We start from the raw sequence: 17,649 nt of genomic DNA on the forward strand, positions 1-17,649 counted from the left end.
GCACACAGTCTCATCACCGGCTCGCGCCTCATCGCCATCTTAAACTTGCAGATAGCTAGCGATCGCGGCACCAAATTTCGTTGGAGCCAATCGTGAGCTGAAGGAAGCCTTACAGCAAGTAAACCAAGACAAACTGATAAGTAACTCATTGAGATCGCTAAATCCCTAAAGGTGAGCAAGGCATCGGGACCAGACGGAATCCCGAATTTGGTTATTAAAGCGGCTATATTGGAGACTCCCGAATTATTCGGAGCAGTAATGAGTAGATGCCTGGAAGATGGCCACTTCCCGGACAGATGGAAGCGACAGAACCTGGTCCTATTGCCAAAGCTGGGAAAATCTCCGAGTGTCCCCTTGTCACATAGGCCGATCTGTCTGCTCGATACTGCCGGCAAGGTGCTGCAGAGGGTTATCCCTAACAGATTCGTACAGTACACGGAGGGTACAAATGGTCTGTCAAGGAACCGATTCGGCTTCCGTAAAGGCAAATCTACGGTGGATACCATCTTGTCTGTCACTAAGACAGCCGAGGTGACAATCTAGCGTAACAGAACGGGTATCCGCTATTGCGCAGTTGTCACGCTCGACGTGAGAAATGCGTTTAATAGCGCTGGTTGGTACTCCATAGCTAACTCGCTTCGGAACGTCCAAGTGCCGATGTCGATGTATAGGATTCTGGAAAATTATTTCCAAGATCGGGTGCTATGCTACTACACGGAGGAGGGTCAGAAGTGCGTTCCAATCACCGCAGGGGTTCCATACTGGGCCCGGTGTTGTGGAACGTCATGTATGACGAGGTATTGCCATCGGCGTTAGGAACCAAAAGCTACCTAGGTTAACTGGAAAGTACCTATCGTCTTATGTGCTTGAGAGTGGCGAGTTCGTATCGCACAGTTTCATATGACGCAATCTGCGGGTCTTAGTGGGTACGTGAGTACGTGAGGACGTTGAGTGCTTCAATCAACGTGGAACTAGAGGCATACGGAGTACCACAAGATCGGCCTCGATGGCAGTGGGCATGGTCTGATTCCACAATGGGCCGGTGGACATACCGACTTATTCCGGAAGTATCCGGGTTGGTCGACAGGCGTCACGGCGAAGTCAACTTCCACCTGACACAGATTATGTCAGGGCATGGATATTTTAGACAGTATCTGCACAAGTTCGGGCACGCGGAGTCCCCGCGTGTCCCGAATGCGTGGATGTTGAAGAAACTGCAGAACATGTATTCTTTATATGCCCTCGTTTCGTGGGCGCGAGAAGCAACATACAGGGAGTGAGCGGACAGGACTCTACTCCGGACAACTTAGTCCAAAGCATGTGTTCTAGCTCGGATGTCTGGAGAGCGGTCAATGCGGTTGCTACCCAGATTGTACTTGATCTACAAAACCGCTGGAGAGCCGATCAACGGCGAGTAAATAGCTTAACTACCATAGTCCAGTAGTTATCTAAGAAGGTGCGTTAAGCACAATAGCCCCTCCTTGAAGTAATACCGAAGTTGGGACAAGGGGGGTTTGAGACTGGAGACTCGAGTAGGGTTTTAGTGGGTCTGGGTCCTCACGCCCCATTAGGGAGGTCGGGATACCAAACCCCACTCCCTGAGTTGTCTTCTCAGATGTCTGATAGTACCGTATCTTCTAAGGTGCTGAGCAGATTTCCCTACTCGTTAAAAAAACTGATAAGTCACTTTATTAAATCCGCTCGCATCACCGCATTTTGGCGGAGTTTGGGAACGCCTCGTTCAATTCGTGAAGAAAGCCTTACAGAACCCACAAGTCACCCACACACTCACTGGCAAAATACTGAGGAACACACTCACTGAAATTGAGTTCATTATCAACTCCCGACCTCTGACAGAACAACCGCTAAACGATGAGCTTTCTCAAGCGATCATCCCGAATGAGTTCTTGATGGGGTCGTCAGACAGTTTTAAGCCATCGCACAATGGGCAAAAACGAGCTCGTAATCCTAATACACTCGAGTCTTTTTTTACACGGTTTGATTCTTTCGATTACTCAAGAACGGTGCAATTTAGGGACCATTTACAAAATACGTGACGAATGTCGGGCCTCTCTCAAACGTATTGAGAATTAAATGAATAGTCCCTAAATAGCCCCGTTCTCAATATTTGATAAAACAAACCGTGTAAAAAAAGTACTTGAGTGTAATTAGAAGCCGCTAGTATGGAATCATACAAGATACCTATTCTTATGTAAAAAAATGCAAGAAATCGATTGGTGATGGTCTCATCTTGCGCAGACTTCGGGAAGTGGTCCATTTTGCCCTATTATCCTCAAAAATCGTGGTAAAAGCTAATTAAACTGTATAAAAACTTACTTGCCGCCCGTTAAATGAACTCAAATAGCTTCCAAATATTGTCAAAATATCAGAAGATTCAAATCCCATCCATTCCACACTTTGCGAAATGCAAGAATAGTCCATTTTGCACATTCCACCCCTAAATACCCCTAAATAGTAAAACCTAATTAAAGCGATTTTCTGTGTGAGCGTGTCGTCTACAATGACTGCGATATCTCCTGTAGTGATCAGTTTGGCTTGGTAAAACCCATTCGTCCTCCGTGTGAGTGTGGGTAGGAATGAATTCAACTATCCGTAAAAACAAACACCCGATTTACATTTCATCACTTTTTCTTACAAGACATCAGCTCTGAACACATTACAACAGCATATCCATGCAGTCGGTAAAAGGGTGCGTATCGCTGTGCGTTTTCTCGAGCCGGATTTCTTCCAAGACATCATATTAGTTTAGGTTAAAGCGACAAAAATAATCTCTGTTCTATTGAAACGGCAAAACTTGGTCTCTGGACTGTCTAATTGTCTGTGCCAGGGAAGTAAGGCGATTCATTTTCGATGACAAACCCTTTGTCGGTCATAATTGCATTTTTCTCCATAACTTCGATTCACAAAGGAAAAGGTCCCTCTTAGTGTCACTGCTATTAAGAACTTCGCAGTTTCTTATCCTTCGTAATGTGAGTATTCGGCAGTGCTAACAAGAGTTTATTTTTATCGCAATTTCTGTACACACTTCAGAACGGCTTTAACATCTTCACATTTTGGCAGGAAATGATGAGGCATGTTTGCTTTTATTTGTTCTTGACTCGGCCATGGTATCAACGGTTTCTCAATGTTAAAACGGGTTGGCATTCAAGAGAATGAAAGATTGGTTTTCATTTTTATCTTTTAAAAAGGATAAGTATCCGTTTTTTCAACATCACAGTTGAATAATGACGTTTTTTTATAACTTGCGAGCGTTTCAATCGTTTTCTTTATAACTTTCAACGACCACCAGTCCAGGAATTCAACTCTGAGTCAGTTCTAAATTTTACAGTCACTCCCTACGCCTACCAATGTTCGTTTAGTTTTTGAATAAATTGAATAAATTGAATAAATTATACTTTATTTTTTATTTTCCTTAACTATATGTCAATTCACGACAATGAATTGCTAATAAATAACGAAATTCTAAGCTAATTATATTTCACGTTTTCTCTAATTTTATACCTATACATTCAACGAACACGTAACTTTAACGCAGAACAATTGACGTAACACCGCAACAATCTATCTATGATTTGTAAACTTGGCGTAAAGTTGTAACATTCGACAAACGTTCCATAATATCTGGTGGCAGTTTGAAGCATCCTCTAACGTACAAATACTAAAAAATTGATCCTGAGAATAAAAATCATCAAAACACCAAGTGTAACTTTAGCATACCTTTAGATTTTTACAGTATGTTGAGAGATAATGTAGTCCAACTTCGCTAACCAGCGGGCAGTTTGATATTTTCAGTGTGCTCAACCGTTTCAAGTTCATTGCAATCAATTCGAGGCAGTTGTCGTTAATGTTTTGACATTCACTCAGATCCAGAAACTCCAGAGCAGGACAGCTTGTTACCAGTTTTTCAATGCCCTGCTTTGAAATCTGTGTGGAAAGGAAAAAAAAATCGATTTGTATCGATTTCAGTTTCGTTATGAAATACGCAATCTCACCTGATGGCATCGGGATATGGAAAGTTCCTTAAGCTCCATAAAACGGAACGCGTACCGTAGTGTAAAGTCCGTGATTTTGAAGCAGCCTGATACTTTCAATATGCGTAGCTTTTTCAGCCTATCGATCGAGAATGTCTCCGCTATGTCCCATATGGCGAACGTTTTCTGTGGCAGATCTATTCCGGTGAATCCTGCATCTGTAAGCTGCAATTAAAAATATTCTAAATTAAATTCGTTTCTATTGTTTGAGGCTGGCAGGCAAACCTTAGTGCTTCGTTCTAGATTAAGATGCTTAAGGTTGGTTAGATGAAGGAACACATGTTGCAGAGCACAATTAGTCATGCAGGAGGCCGAACCTGCCAAGTTCAACAGAGTGAGGTTCGGAAAACTTAACCCAATCTTTATGAAACATTCATCATCTAAAGGACTAAGGTTTTCGAGGTGCAATTCTATCAAACTAATCTTATTATTGTTTGCCATCCCCTCGAAAATCCCTCGTTTCGAAATGCGACAGCTTGAAAGATTTAAGCACTTTAGTTGACGAAGTTTGAAAACTTGTGCTGCTCCGTAATCGGAGACACCACAACACCCACTCAGGTTTAGTAGCTTCAAATCGGGCATGTATTTAACCATCTGTTCCACACAGAAATCAGTTACTCCAGTTGACTGGGACAGATCAAGTGTACCGATAGCAGTTTGCTGCCGTAACAGATCGATTATGGCCGGTTCTTTGCGTGGCATCTTCTCCAGATAGGTAAAGCTCAGAGCTTCCAACTGAAGACCTCGGGACTCGACCACCCCTCGAAGAAACAGATCATCAACTGCAACACCAGCTAGGTTCAAAGTTTTCAGATCATTCTGTCTATGCTGAATGAAGGTTAGAATACAATTCAGCAGCTGAGCTTTCCTGGTCGCTCCAATATTTCGGAAACAGCTCGAAAAGTCCACTTCGGTAAGATTTGGCAACATGTCAACGAGTACGTTAAACTGTAACTCACTGAAGTTGTTTTTGGCCAAACTGAGATGTCTAACGCTAGGAAAGTAAATATTCACGAGTCCATTTTCGAAGAACTTCCACTTTTTGAAGAGATCGTCACGGAGCAGATCACATTCTACAAATCGTGCCATGCGCAAGTTTGGCATGTGCCTGAACACGGAGATGATCCGCTCGCGCCAGATCATGCACTTCTCGAAGGTTATCTCACGGATAAACGGTCCAAATTCGGCCCAAAATTTACTGTAACTGTTCAGCTTAACCCGGGTCAACTTGATGACCGGGAAAAAGTGACTGCTATTCAACAGATCCATAACTGGTGCTTTGAAATCGTCGAATTCGATTCCAATTAAATGCAAACATTTTTTCTGAGCGAAGCCCAGATATTTGGACGCCTCGTACCACTGCCAACAGGTGAAGCTTGCCGCATTACGATCAGCCACCGAAAGATATCGGAAGATTTTCACCAGCAGCTGTAGGGGGAAGATTATTTAGAATAGGAAAATCTCGCCAAATTGAACAAATGTCACTTACTTCGGTGGGAAGCAAAGCAAAATCTGCATCCACACATTTCAGTGTCGTTTTCCAATACTGTTTGAAGTCTTCTAAAGTGTAATATTCGTGCATCTTTACGGTATGATTGAAAACGAACCGATCGCCAATCAATTAAGCAATACTTTCAATGCCTGACTCGTGCCAGCTTTTATAAGAATGAAAACTGAGCTAAACTATTTGGCATGTGACGCTGATTAGGGGAGGGAAATTGTAAAATAGTCCGCCGATTTCGTCATCCAAATAGAATTCTATTCTGGTTCTAAAATTGCAGCAAACCTATTACCTAATCAGTTACGTTACCTTAGTACTTCTCTCAAAGTTCACGTCCACCAACGAGGTCAAGTTACAGAAAATATACTGTGCCGACCAATCGGTCATGCATGACGACGTTCCTCCAAGGTTCAGCACAGTTAAGTTGGTAAAGTTGGCTCCGATCTTGACGATACAATCATCATCCAGTGTGGTAATCTGTTCCAGGTGGAACTCTTTGACGTTCTTCTTATTGCTAAGTGAAGCACCATCGAGGATTCCCTTTTTTGTGATGCGGCACTTTGACAGATCTAATTTTTCCAATTGTTGTAATCGAAATATCTGCGACACTCCGTAGTCTCCAACGCCCCAGCAGCCACTTAAATTTAGTTCCCTCAGTTTAGGCATATATTTAACTATCTGATCCAGGCAGTAGTCCGTTATCCCAACGGACTGAGACAAGTCTAGCGTTCGCAATTCGATTTGCTGGCGAAGCAAGCTTATGATCGCAGCATCCCGCAGTGGCATCTTTTCTAAGTAGGTCAAACAGAGACCTTCCAAGCGCAGTTGCAGTGCTTTATTCATTTTCCGAAGAAACAAATCATCCACGGAAATGGCACTTAGGTTCAAACTTTTCAGCTGAAATTGCCGTTCCAGGATGAAGTTCGAAATACAGTTTAACATTTGCGTTTTGCTTGCCGCGTCAACGTAACTGAAGCAGTTCGACAGATCCAGCTCGGTTAGATTGGGCATCATTTCCACGATCGATCGAAACTGCAGCTCGGTAAAATTGTTCTTCGCCAAACTCAGTGCGGTAACGCTTCCGAAACGAATCTCGAGCAGCCCATTCTCGAAGAACTTCCAATCCCGAAATAGGTCGTCCCGCAGCAGATCACACTCCACGAAGCGTGCCGTCCGTAGGTTCTTCATGTGCTTGAACACTGAGATGATTCGTTCGCGCCAGATCATGCACTTTTCGAAGGTAATTTCCCCTATCGAAGGACCAAAGTCGGCCCAGAACTGACTGTACACCGCCTGCTGGATCCGAACGCGTGTCAGCTTAAGTACCGGAAACACGTGCGGGCTTAACAGGAGGTCCGCGATCGGTGGTTTGGAATCATCAAATTCGACACCGATCAGGTGAAGGCACACCTGCCGAGCAAAACCAAGATATTTGGAAGCTTCGTACCATTTCGAACAGGTATAGCTGGCTGCATTGCGATCACTTATGGACAAAAATTTGAAAATATGAACCAGTAGCTGCAGTGAAAGCACCAATTAATTATCTTTCCATAAAACGGTCAACTCAAGAGCCACTTACTTCCGCTGGTAGGTTGCCAAAGCCAGCTAGAAATGGTGCTGGTTTCACTAGCTTCATTTTAGCAACTGTTCGATTGACCATCGGGTGGTTATTGCCCGGTTGGCACAGTGGACGGTATGATACTGAGATGAAAATCAAAATTTCACGGAAGAAACGAGAGACATTTTGGCCGTTAGCGTATTATCTAATTTTGACTGATATAATTAGTCTGCGGCTAGTAGTACAACTTAGAGTCGACTGTGGATTCGGCCATTGTTTGAGGATCACGCCGAAGCCGATTCGGGTACCGCAGCATGAATGAATGATGATGTATCTTAGAACTATTTGCTGAACGAAGAAGAGTAAACACACTGTCGTGTCACGCATAAAAATATATTTACTAACTTTTTAATTACAAAGTGTTGCGTTAGTTTAAAATTAATTCATGCAAATAACGTCTGTTCCAATTAGGATCTGGCAGCTTCTCTTTAATGTTTTTAGCGTTGAAGCGTCTAGTTGAAGTAACGAAAAATCAATGAAAACTTTTTAACCGAAAGAATTATTTACCCAATGCAATGGTGAAATATAGACCTAGTTTCTTCAGCAAAGTTGTAAACAATGTAAAAACAAGCAACTTTGCTGAAGAAATAAAATTTCTATCTTTATCGAGTGCTGAACTATAGGGCATATTCTTTCAAAATTCTTTTAAAATTAGTTTTTTATTCTTAACTTTTGTTAGTTGCATTTTAGAAGAACACATTGTTCTAGGCAATTATCGAAGTGCTCAAAACATACGTTTTTGCAGAAGACCGTAAATCTCTGGGACTTTTACTTTATCATATATTCAAGCTTCAAATTTCCATAGCTTTACAAGCCTATGGGGTAAAATAGGGCAAGTGGATTTATGAAATCAATATTACATCTTGAAGCTTAAGTCGAGTACTATAAACTTGCATGGGTTCCGCTTGTCGCTTGCGCATACGTTTTGTAGTTTGGCTCGACACACGTCCATTCTTTTGTGTTAGTAGTTAGACTGTAGACACATGGTTTCTTCGGCAAAGTCACAGACAATATAAAGGCAAACAACTTTGCTAAAGAAATGACATTTCTATATCTATCGAGTGTAGAGCTATAGAGCATTTTCTTTGGAAATTCTTTAAAAACTAGTTTTCCATTCTTAGAATATGTTGGTTGAATTTTACAAGAATGTATAGTTCTAGGCGATTATTGAAGGACTTAAAATAGACGTTTTGCAGAAGATTGCAAGTCTCTAGGATCTTTCCTTACAAAGTTATCGCTTTTGGCTCGCAAAAGTAAAGAAAAATAAAGCTTAAATAATATTGAGTCCTTCAATGAACTTTTCAACCTGCTTGAAACTATTCTGATTTTCTGGGGAGAGTTTTTGAATAAAATGATGCCTTCTTGCGAGTAATTCGGGGTCAAAATTAGGGTATTTTTATAGTAAAAGTTCTATAGTACCTAAACAAGCAAAAATAGAGGTATACTATATTCAGCAATATTGTGTATTTTTACTATTGGTACCACCTTGTAAAACAGGAAAAAGTCATACAACAACTACAAAAATAGCTATAATAGAAAAACTGATTTTAACAATTTTTCATTTATGAGAAATAGGATTTTTCTATTTTTGGTGAAGAGATAGAAGGTTACTGTCTTCAGCAAAATTTCTTGTAATAATATACTGTAAAACTTTGCAGAACGCATCAATGTGTTATATCGAAACTGAAGGAAAATAAATTTTTTATTGCACTTTTAGGAGGATTAATCAAAATTTAAATTCCGCTGGACAATAGAACTTTTAACTTTAAGAAGGTCTTCCAAAGGTTCCATAAACCTAAAACCAAGTTTTTCCGCTCAAAGCTAATGCGCATCAAAAAAGGTTCTGGACCAGTGCGCTGTGCCTGATTCATTACGCTTTCGGTTGACCAATTGAGGGTTAAAATTTAATTTTTAGTAGAAGTCTTCGATATTGCAAGGTCTTAGGTCTTGAATTTTGAAAAACTTTTCGAAAAAAAAAATTTCCCGATTTTGTCAGTTTTACCATTTTGTCAGCCCAAAATTCAACATGGGGCTGACAAAATCGGAACCTGACTGTATTAATTTTATTCGCGACAGATACGTATTTCGCCAATAACTTGCAGGCTGCAACAGTTTCTGTTTTCGAACTGATGACGCTGACTCTGATCTGCAAGTCATAGACGAAATACGTATAGAGTAAGGAGGGGTAAAAGTGCGATGCGGGTAAAAGTGCGATTCAATGATTTATCGGTGCAGATTCCGAGTAAATTAACTACATTGGTATGGATGGGTGACTACTTTGACGGCTTGAATCTAACGTAAACTTTGGTCGTTTACGAAGCATAGTTGCTGAGTTATGTGCAAATGCTATTTTAGGGCAGTTTTGATGTAATTTTTCGTTATACGGCAAATACGATGTCAACAGGAGGACTTTTGCAGCAGTGTGTTACATCACTCACATATCTGTCTTGATGATACGGTGAAAAGAATATACAAAATATATTTCGCTTTTCCGTAATTTAATCTAATCCCGACAAGCGCTTAGCGGGGTAAAAGTGCGATTCACGGACGGGGCAAAAGAGCGATTCATGGACGAGGCAAAAATTTATAGCTAATTATATTACAGATTACAAATACTAGAAATGAAAGATCTTCAGAAAACTGGGTGCTCTACAGATGTTGGCCGCAGGAAAACAATATTTTTGCGCTGATGAAACAAAAAACAAACGTTTGGGAAAGTTTCAGTCTAACGGTGGCTGCAATACACCAGCGCAAAATAGGAAAGGTGCAAATTGAGAATATTTCTTACCGAAACATAACGCAGATTGGAGATAATATGGTTTTGTTAGCTATTGTTGTGCTAATTTCATGGATTCGAGCTTCGCACTTTTGCCCCGCTAATGGGGTAAAAGTGCGAATCGGCACTTGTTCAGAAGAAAGAAGAATTTATTTTGCAAAACACTATTACCGCAGTTGATTTATAGTTGAATGTAAAGACATTGAGTTACTACATCGCTATAAAATATATTATGTAGTTGTCCTTCTTTATATCTCACGAAAATTGATGACAACTTCAAGCATCGCACTTATGCCCCGCCCTACTCTATGTCATGAATAAAATTAATAGGTAGTGGGATTCAATCGTTAAAAAGCTTTTCTTTAACTTCAATCTTCGTATTCCACTTAAACGTTCTAAAAACTTCAGTAAATTAGAGTTGAGTTTTGGATTTATTTGAAGATGAATGTCTAGCCGAAAATGGACTCGAAATAAGACACGAAGTTTGACTTGAAATTAAAATTGACGTTTTTCGATTTTCATTTTCTCACATGTTTTGCCTCTTCTCTGTTCCGCTGTTTCTCTTTTGTATGTTTATTCGGTTCTTGGGTCCCTTTTGTCATTTTCCTCTCCGGTTTTCCTCTATTATCTCCCGTTTTTTTTCTTTTCTCTTCTGTTTCGCCTTTTTATGTAGTCCGTTTTCCTGTTTCTTCGTTTTCTGTCCGATTATCCCGTTTTTGTTCCATATCTCTCCTTTCATATCCCATTTAACCATTTTTGCCGTTTTCTTATTTCCTCTATTGGCTTTCTTTTTTCTCTCGTTATTCTTCTTCGTCTTCTATTTCTCATGTTTTCTATTCCGTTTTTATTTCTTCCCTCATTTTTCCTTTTGTTGTTTTAATTTTTACTTTTTTCTGCCCATCGTTTCCTCGTTCTCTGTTCCTTTTTTCTTCTTTTGCTGTTCCGTTTTTCGCCATTTTCCAGAGTCCTGAACTATATCTGTTCCGTTTTCCCCTTTTTCAGGCCCGTATCTCTTCTTTTCCTGTCTCGTTCTTCCTCTTATTATGTCCACAGAAGGAACTGTTCTGTCTTGTTCTGTTTTATCCCTTTTGTCTTTTGTTTTCATTTTTCTCTCTCATTTCTTATTTTCTGTTCCGTTTGTCCACTTTTTCTGCTCTCGTTTCTCCATTCTCTTGCTCTAGTATTTTCTCCTTTTCTTTTCATCCGCCTATCCTCCTATTTTCTCCCTTTTCCAGTTTATTCTCTATTTCTGTTCAGATTGTCCTCATTTTATTCTGACCCAAAATGGCAAAAAACCACTAGCAACGGTAATTCACTGGATAATTTCAAAGACTTGAGAGGAGGAGAACAGGCTTGGCACTCTCTTTTCGCTTCGATTTTGCTCTATTGATTTTAATGCACCTAAACCAAGCAGAATATGAAAAAGTGATGTATGGGGCGTTTGTAGAATTTTTGACGTAGGACTACGTCTTACGGCAAGTTTTGAGATAGGGTGTCATCCCAATAAATCGGAAAATGCAAGCGTCACGAAAAATGATAGGTTTTGAGAAAAAGTTGGATATAATGGAGCATTGTTCACCTAGAAATGCTCGCTTCGTGATTGGTTGTTGTTACAAGAGAATTAAATGAAATCCTACCCTTTCTCGTTGATTGCTGATTGGCTTGAAAATTCCTTATTGAGATGTACCACCAACGGCAGCTCGAGCGGTGAGTCGGTAACGCAGTCGTGCACGTCTGCAGTTCCCGGTCGGTCGTATACATCAGCTGCTGAGGAAAGGAAAGTAGGCTGAGCGTGTGTTGGAGCTGGAGCACTCGTTTCGTTGCCGTGAAGGAATATCTGGCTGCTGAAGTTCTGGAATTGGCAGGAAATATGCTGCTCGCGACAACGAAACGATCGGAATTATCATCACTTGCAGCTTGCCATCCGCAACAACGAAGAGTTTAACAAATTGCTGTCCGGTGTCACCGCTGCTCAGAGAAGTGTTTCCGAACATCCAAGCTGTTTTGTTGTTGCCCAAGAAGACGGAAAAGAAGGCTTAAATCTCCAACATATCACGTCGACAAAATGTTCTTTTAAGGACGAAACATAATATTCATGAAGATTTGAGAAATTTTCGCTCACTGATTTTAATTCTATTTAATTCGATTGATTATAATTGTTCGCTTCTTATCAAATAATTTTAACCGATCACCTCTCGCGCTTCTGTTCGCTTGTTGCTGCTGGTTGAGTTGGCCGTTTCGGAAGGTACCAAAGCAGCCAACAAATAACCAGCTCCAAGTAAATGTGTTCGTTCAAGCGTCACAAATATAAAACCATGGGTTTAATAAAATGAAATAGTTTTAGTAACATCATCTTCATATAAGAGTTTGTTCGTTCTTCAAAGAACGGTTTTCGGTTATTGATGAAACCTAGGAAACTTGGAACTTAGGGCTTTTCAATCGGTTTGCTTTAGCAACACAAATTTATCCATCATCAATGCTACAGTAATAATATGTAGCGTAATTTTTTTTTGGCAGCAAAAGTCGAACGGCTCACTGGTAACTTTGCTCTTTTGTTCAGACTGAAATTGAAATGCTCCATTTTATTTAAAGTACATGATAGAATGAAGGACCTTGAAAAATAGGTGTGGCCGATTCTTGTTGTTTGCTCTGGTACATAACACGAGGTAAGCCGGCGAACAGTATTATTCAAACGTTAGCTGAGCAACTGCCAACATCTTATTGACATCTTATTGTCTGGACGCGACAAAGGAGGAAGCACAGAATCATGTTAAGTGCGTTAGTGTAAGTTTATTGCAAGAGTTATGATAATCAAACAATCGGTCCTTTTAAGGGCCACAGAACGAACCACAGAATTGAAGAGTTTATTATATTTCCTTGCCCAGTTAATACTATGATAACACCAACAAATGGCGGGAATAAGTTTGCTGGTCACGGACGGCATTTTCTGCCATTTGCCAAATGTCTGCAGCTTTTAAATATTTTATTATCAGTGTTATCAAAGTACTTCTTTTGTAAGCCGCAGAAAAGTTTTGCGTAAAATTTTCAGCTTTTCGACAACTCGCGCGTAGGTCATGAAAATTTATTCACTGTTTGGTTTAGTGTGACTTCGATTTGTTATAATAAGACAGATTCAATCAATTAATAGAAGTAACTCCGAAATCTGTTGAGGATTGAACGTATACAATGTTACTACTATGATAAACATTACGTACATCGCATGTAGCATGTATACATGAAGAATCGTATTATTACATACATGGTTACATGTTACTATCGCTGCAGGGAGACTTACGTAGTCCTACGTCACCTATGCTGTCGTGTCTTGTGCACAACCCTTCTGATTTTTTTATATTGCTGAAGAAAGTAATGTTTTATTTCTAGTATTTACGGTGCTATAAGGTTGCTACCCTGTTGGTAGCAAAAAGAGCGTTGTATTGCTACCAACGGTAGTGCAGCTCTATAGCGCTGTAAATACAAAACATAAACCATTACTTTCTTTAGAAATATTGTAGACAATTACTTGTTCTACAAATGCCCCATACACCACATTTTCAACTTTTGCTTAGCTGAGGTGCAGCGTAATCAAAAGAGCAAAATCGAATCGAAAAGTGCAAGCCAAACCTGGAGGAGAAGTTACCGGTGGAATGGATGGAAGTAGTGGTAATTATCGCAGCATTACGCTGAACAGCGCCGCCTGCAAGCCTTTCGTGGATTTCAAGGCAGCGTACGACAGTCTAGCGCCAACAGCTATGACAGATAATGCACGAGAAATGTTTCCCGTGGCTGATCATAGGGTGTGTGATAAGCTATGTATGTGTTTCGGGGGCACTCGAGTCCCTTTGAATCGCGCAAAAGGTTTCGGCAAGGGGATGGAATGCCCTGTATGTAATTCAATATCGCTATTGAAGCTGTGATCCGGCGAGCCGGATCTTCAGCAAAAGTAGCCAACTCCTAGCCCTCGCAGACGACATCGTCATCATTACTACAAACATTGGGACCGCGGAGACAATCTGCGCCAGACTAAAAACGGAGGCTAGGAGGATAGTACTACAAATCAATGCATCGCAAACCAAACATATGGTAGGAAGAGGCTCCACAGAAAGCAACGTCTGCCTCCCACGAACAGCGATTATTGACGGCGATGAACTGGAAGTCGTTGATGAACTCGTATATTTGGGATCTCTTGTCACCGCCGACATTAATACAAGTAAGGAGATCCAACGATTCATTGAAGCCGGAAATCGAGGCTACTTTTCTCTCCGCAAGATCCTTCGGTCAAGGAGCATACGCCGCCGTACAAAGCAGACGAAACACACCGAATCAGACCGGTAGTCCTCTACGGACTTGACATCATACACCTGGCGAAAGTTCGGAGACTACGGTGGGCCGGCCACGTCGCAAGGATGCCGGACGACGGTGCTGTGAAATCCGTTCGCTTCAAGAGCCCCACCTGCACCAGGAATAGAGGGGCCCAACGTGCTAGAACGTGGCTCGACTAGCTTGAAGTTGACTTGTGTGTGTCGAGACGCGCAATGAATTGGCGACGAGTAGTCCAGGACCGAGTACAATGGAGAGGAATTCTCGATACGGCAAGAGCCACCCCGGCTCTCTGCTGGTAAAGAAGAAAAAGGGCCTCTTCCAATGCAGATGATGTCGACATCATCCGCAAAACTAAGAAGTATGTTCTAGCATTATTTGCCACCGCTCATTTCGTTTAATTTAATCGTACGCTGCCTTAAAGTCCACAAATACCTGCTGAGTTTGTGAATTGTGTTCCCGGAACTTGTCTAGTAATTGACGCAGGCCAAACATCTGATTCGTTTAAAAACCAACCAAACCAATCCTCGTTTCAATACGACGCAACTTGTTTCCTATATAGTAGAATTTAATTGGATAAGTTTTCTTTTTTGTATTTATTTTCTTGTTTCATTTGTTGAACAGAACCTTTCAAGCAAGCTTCCACTGAACGTTTGAGTGACAACAATGGAAAACATGCATAACTTGTGAATGTTGATCAGATTAATTAGAACGTTAGCTATATTTTACCTAATATTCAATAGCAAGTAGATAAGTTCGATAGAAAAGTATAAATGACACTAACGAAAAACTGTCCATTGCCAAATATAATATTAGCTACTGAAAGAACCCTTAAAGAGAGTGGTTTTCAGGCGTCGTTTAAAATTTTCCTACCCTAAATGGTGACACAAGGAAACACCGCACCGTGCCGTCGTCGCGACGGTGTAAGCTGCCAACAATTCGATTGCGTCGGTGATCGATGACGCTTGACGTAATCGAATTGTATGATCGAGCGGAAAGCGAAAATAACATGCTACACGTTGCATGACTCAAATGTGTGGCTAAGGATTATGTCGATATGTAAAATTGCTTCATGATGTTAAAGAAAAACTTCCTGATGAGTTCAAATCATGCGAACCCTCCAAGTACTTACGCTGGTACCTGCAAAAAGTGAGGATTACTAATTAAAAACTGTCGCCTGATGAAGATGACGGTTTATGAGACAACTAACACTGAAGCACTTCGATTTGACAGGATCACATATGCGTCACGGTCAATTCCTTTCCTAACGTACCTTCGTGCAAGCGGTGACATTCAAATGCTTCAGATCGTGCAGATAGCACGCAATGTACTGGATGGATTCATCGGTTACACAGTTCGTCGTGCTGTCCAGCTCCAATATTTGCAGGTTTTTGAAGCTAACCAACATGTAGTACAGTGTGGAATCCGTTAGATTGTTCAGTAAGCTCAGGTACAGTTCGGTTACTACCCTAGGACGTTTTCCGACCACTCCGGTCGAAATGCCATAGTCGCTGATCCGTTCACAGCTTGATATGTCCAAAACTTGCAGATGCTGCATCGTGTGCATATCGGCAACACCTTCGTCGCTGATAAGCCAACACCTTCGGATTTTCAGAGTGTGCAGCAGCGGGCAGCTCGTTATAATGGTTTGCAAGCAGTCATCGTTCAACCCGATTGAAGCTGTTAAATCTAAATGGGTAAGTTCCGTTTGAAGACTGAGAAAGCGGATGATTCCAGGGTCCTTTAATGGTACTCGATCACTGTACGCCACTGTTAGGTGAGTTAGCTGAAGGCCTTCAATTTCGCACAAACAATGCCATATGAAATCATCGACACACGGAGTATCCGCTAGATTTACTGCCTTCATTAGGTACCGGTTTCGGTTGATCAGTTTCATTACTCGATCGAGCATGGTGATTCGTTTGGATAGGTACAGGTTGATGAAGCAATTGGAAACGTCGATGGACCGAAGATTCGGTGCCATCGTGGTGAATCGCTCCAAGTGATATTCATTGAAATAATCGCAACCAGCGAGCGACAGATGCCGCAGGCAGAATAAGAAAAATGGAAACATCGGTTCCTCTGTGTTGTACTCTAAGGACCAGGATTTGAACAATTCATCACAGCACATTAGCTCAAGTCGGCGAAGGTTCAGAAGATTTCTCATGATCGAGATAAATTTCTTCTTTTTGATTTTGCACGAGCGCAGGGTAAGCTCGGTTATCCATAAACCATGGATATCCCAGAAATCACTGTGCTTGTTAAATTCCACCTGAGTAAAAATCAATCGCGGATAGCATCGAAAGCCCTGGCTGAAGTACTTGAAAGGACCGACCTGATCACCGAACTCTATCCTGTCGAAATGGTAGTAGGTTTGGTTCAGGAACGGTTCGTAGAAGTGCGACGCTTCCATCCAACGACGACAGGTGCCACCTGCGGCCAGACGATCACTCACAGTAATTTGTTTGAATATCACCAGAATCAACTCCATGGGCAGTAGATCAAACCGTGCCTTGAAACGTCCGTTGCAGTTGAAAGGTTCGAGCCAGGCTGGCTTTTCAGTCTCCGGTTCGGGTTCACCCTTATCGAAGTTCCATTTGATGTTTGGCATTTTGGCAATAATACTGTCCTTTCGTTTAATGTTGAGGGTTTCGGGATTGTTGAAATCCACAATTGGTTTGGGTACTGGTATCGGCACTGGTTTGGGTACTGCTTCATTACGGGACGATTTGCTATCAGGCAAGTTAAATCTCACAGTTTTCTTGGACTTCACTTTAGATTTGCTCGATCTTTGTTCACTAGTTTTTGTTCGGTTGCGTTCTTTGGATCTAGACGGTGGCTCTTTGTTTCCTGAGCCAGTTACAGAACAGATGTAGTCCATCAGATCTTTTCTGAGTTTTAGCTCGAGATTCATCCTGGCTGCTGGTTGGTTACAAACTAAGCTCCTGCCAGTGTTGCTACAAGTAGTATACTGGTTGTTAAAATCATCAGCTCGTGGCGGCATGAAACGTCATCACCCGAACCGTAGATGAGTTACCATGGCACTTTTTTCCAAATTAATTAAATATTTATTTAAAAGTATGTGCTTCCTTAAAAATAGAAGTTAAGTAATTCGAAATTCAGTTAATGCTTCTCCTGAAGGTCTGCTCTGAATCCAAAACGGACTCCAAAATCGCAGGCACTCACTCCCGATCGGATAGTTCATCGTGTAAACACAGTGAGTGAGTCGTCGTTTCACCCTGATCTTGAAATGCATCCGTCAGCGTCGTCTGGTTTAGTTGACTGGCTAGCGTCGCGGGCGTTGCATCGAAATTTTTCGCGGTGTCGGCGTGGTACCACAATCCCTGCATCACAGCCAGTGCCAAAAATTTCAACATAGTTG

At 41.4% G+C, this 17,649-nt stretch overlaps 2 protein-coding genes across 2 annotated transcripts; both read right to left on the reverse strand.

The window, feature by feature from the left end:
* Positions 1–3,729: 3,729 nt before the first annotated feature.
* On the reverse strand, positions 3,730–5,634 carry LOC128735303 (dynein regulatory complex subunit 6-like). The gene is made up of 4 exons (XM_053829793.1): positions 5,542–5,634; positions 4,278–5,480; positions 4,014–4,217; positions 3,730–3,945 (listed from the first exon to the last, which is right to left on the reverse strand). Exons 1-4 carry the CDS (start codon positions 5,632–5,634, stop codon positions 3,730–3,732), a joined length of 1,716 nt encoding a protein of 571 aa, XP_053685768.1.
* A 219-nt stretch (positions 5,635–5,853) lies between these two features.
* On the reverse strand, positions 5,854–17,644 carry LOC128735304 (uncharacterized). The gene is made up of 3 exons (XM_053829794.1): positions 17,454–17,644; positions 15,541–17,224; positions 5,854–7,071 (listed from the first exon to the last, which is right to left on the reverse strand). The coding sequence occupies exons 1-3, from the start codon at positions 17,642–17,644 to the stop codon at positions 5,854–5,856; spliced, it is 3,093 nt and encodes a 1,030-aa protein (XP_053685769.1).
* Positions 17,645–17,649: the final 5 nt, after the last annotated feature.

The sequence above is a fragment of the Sabethes cyaneus genome, chromosome 2, assembly GCF_943734655.1.
Source record: "Sabethes cyaneus chromosome 2, idSabCyanKW18_F2, whole genome shotgun sequence".
NCBI lineage: Eukaryota > Metazoa > Arthropoda > Insecta > Diptera > Culicidae > Sabethes > Sabethes cyaneus.

Excerpts from the sequence above, each read along its gene's own strand:
- LOC128735304 (XM_053829794.1), bottom strand. The coding sequence starts at position 17,644 with ATGTTGAAATTTTTGGCACTGGCTGTGATGCAGGGATTGTGGTACCAC. Across the intron at positions 17,225-17,453 it reads GATGAACTATCCGATCGGGA|CAACACTGGCAGGAGCTTAG; the intron begins GTGAGTGCCTGC and ends TACTACTTGTAG. Across the intron at positions 7,072-15,540 it reads ATGTCACCGCTTGCACGAAG|CTACTGGTTCATATTTTCAA; the intron begins GTACGTTAGGAA and ends CTTTCACTGCAG.
- LOC128735303 (XM_053829793.1), bottom strand. The coding sequence starts at position 5,634 with ATGCACGAATATTACACTTTAGAAGACTTCAAACAGTATTGGAAAACG. Across the intron at positions 5,481-5,541 it reads TTGCTTTGCTTCCCACCGAA|CTGCTGGTGAAAATCTTCCG; the intron begins GTAAGTGACATT and ends TTCCCCCTACAG. Across the intron at positions 3,946-4,013 it reads CCATATCCCGATGCCATCAG|ATTTCAAAGCAGGGCATTGA; the intron begins GTGAGATTGCGT and ends CTTTCCACACAG.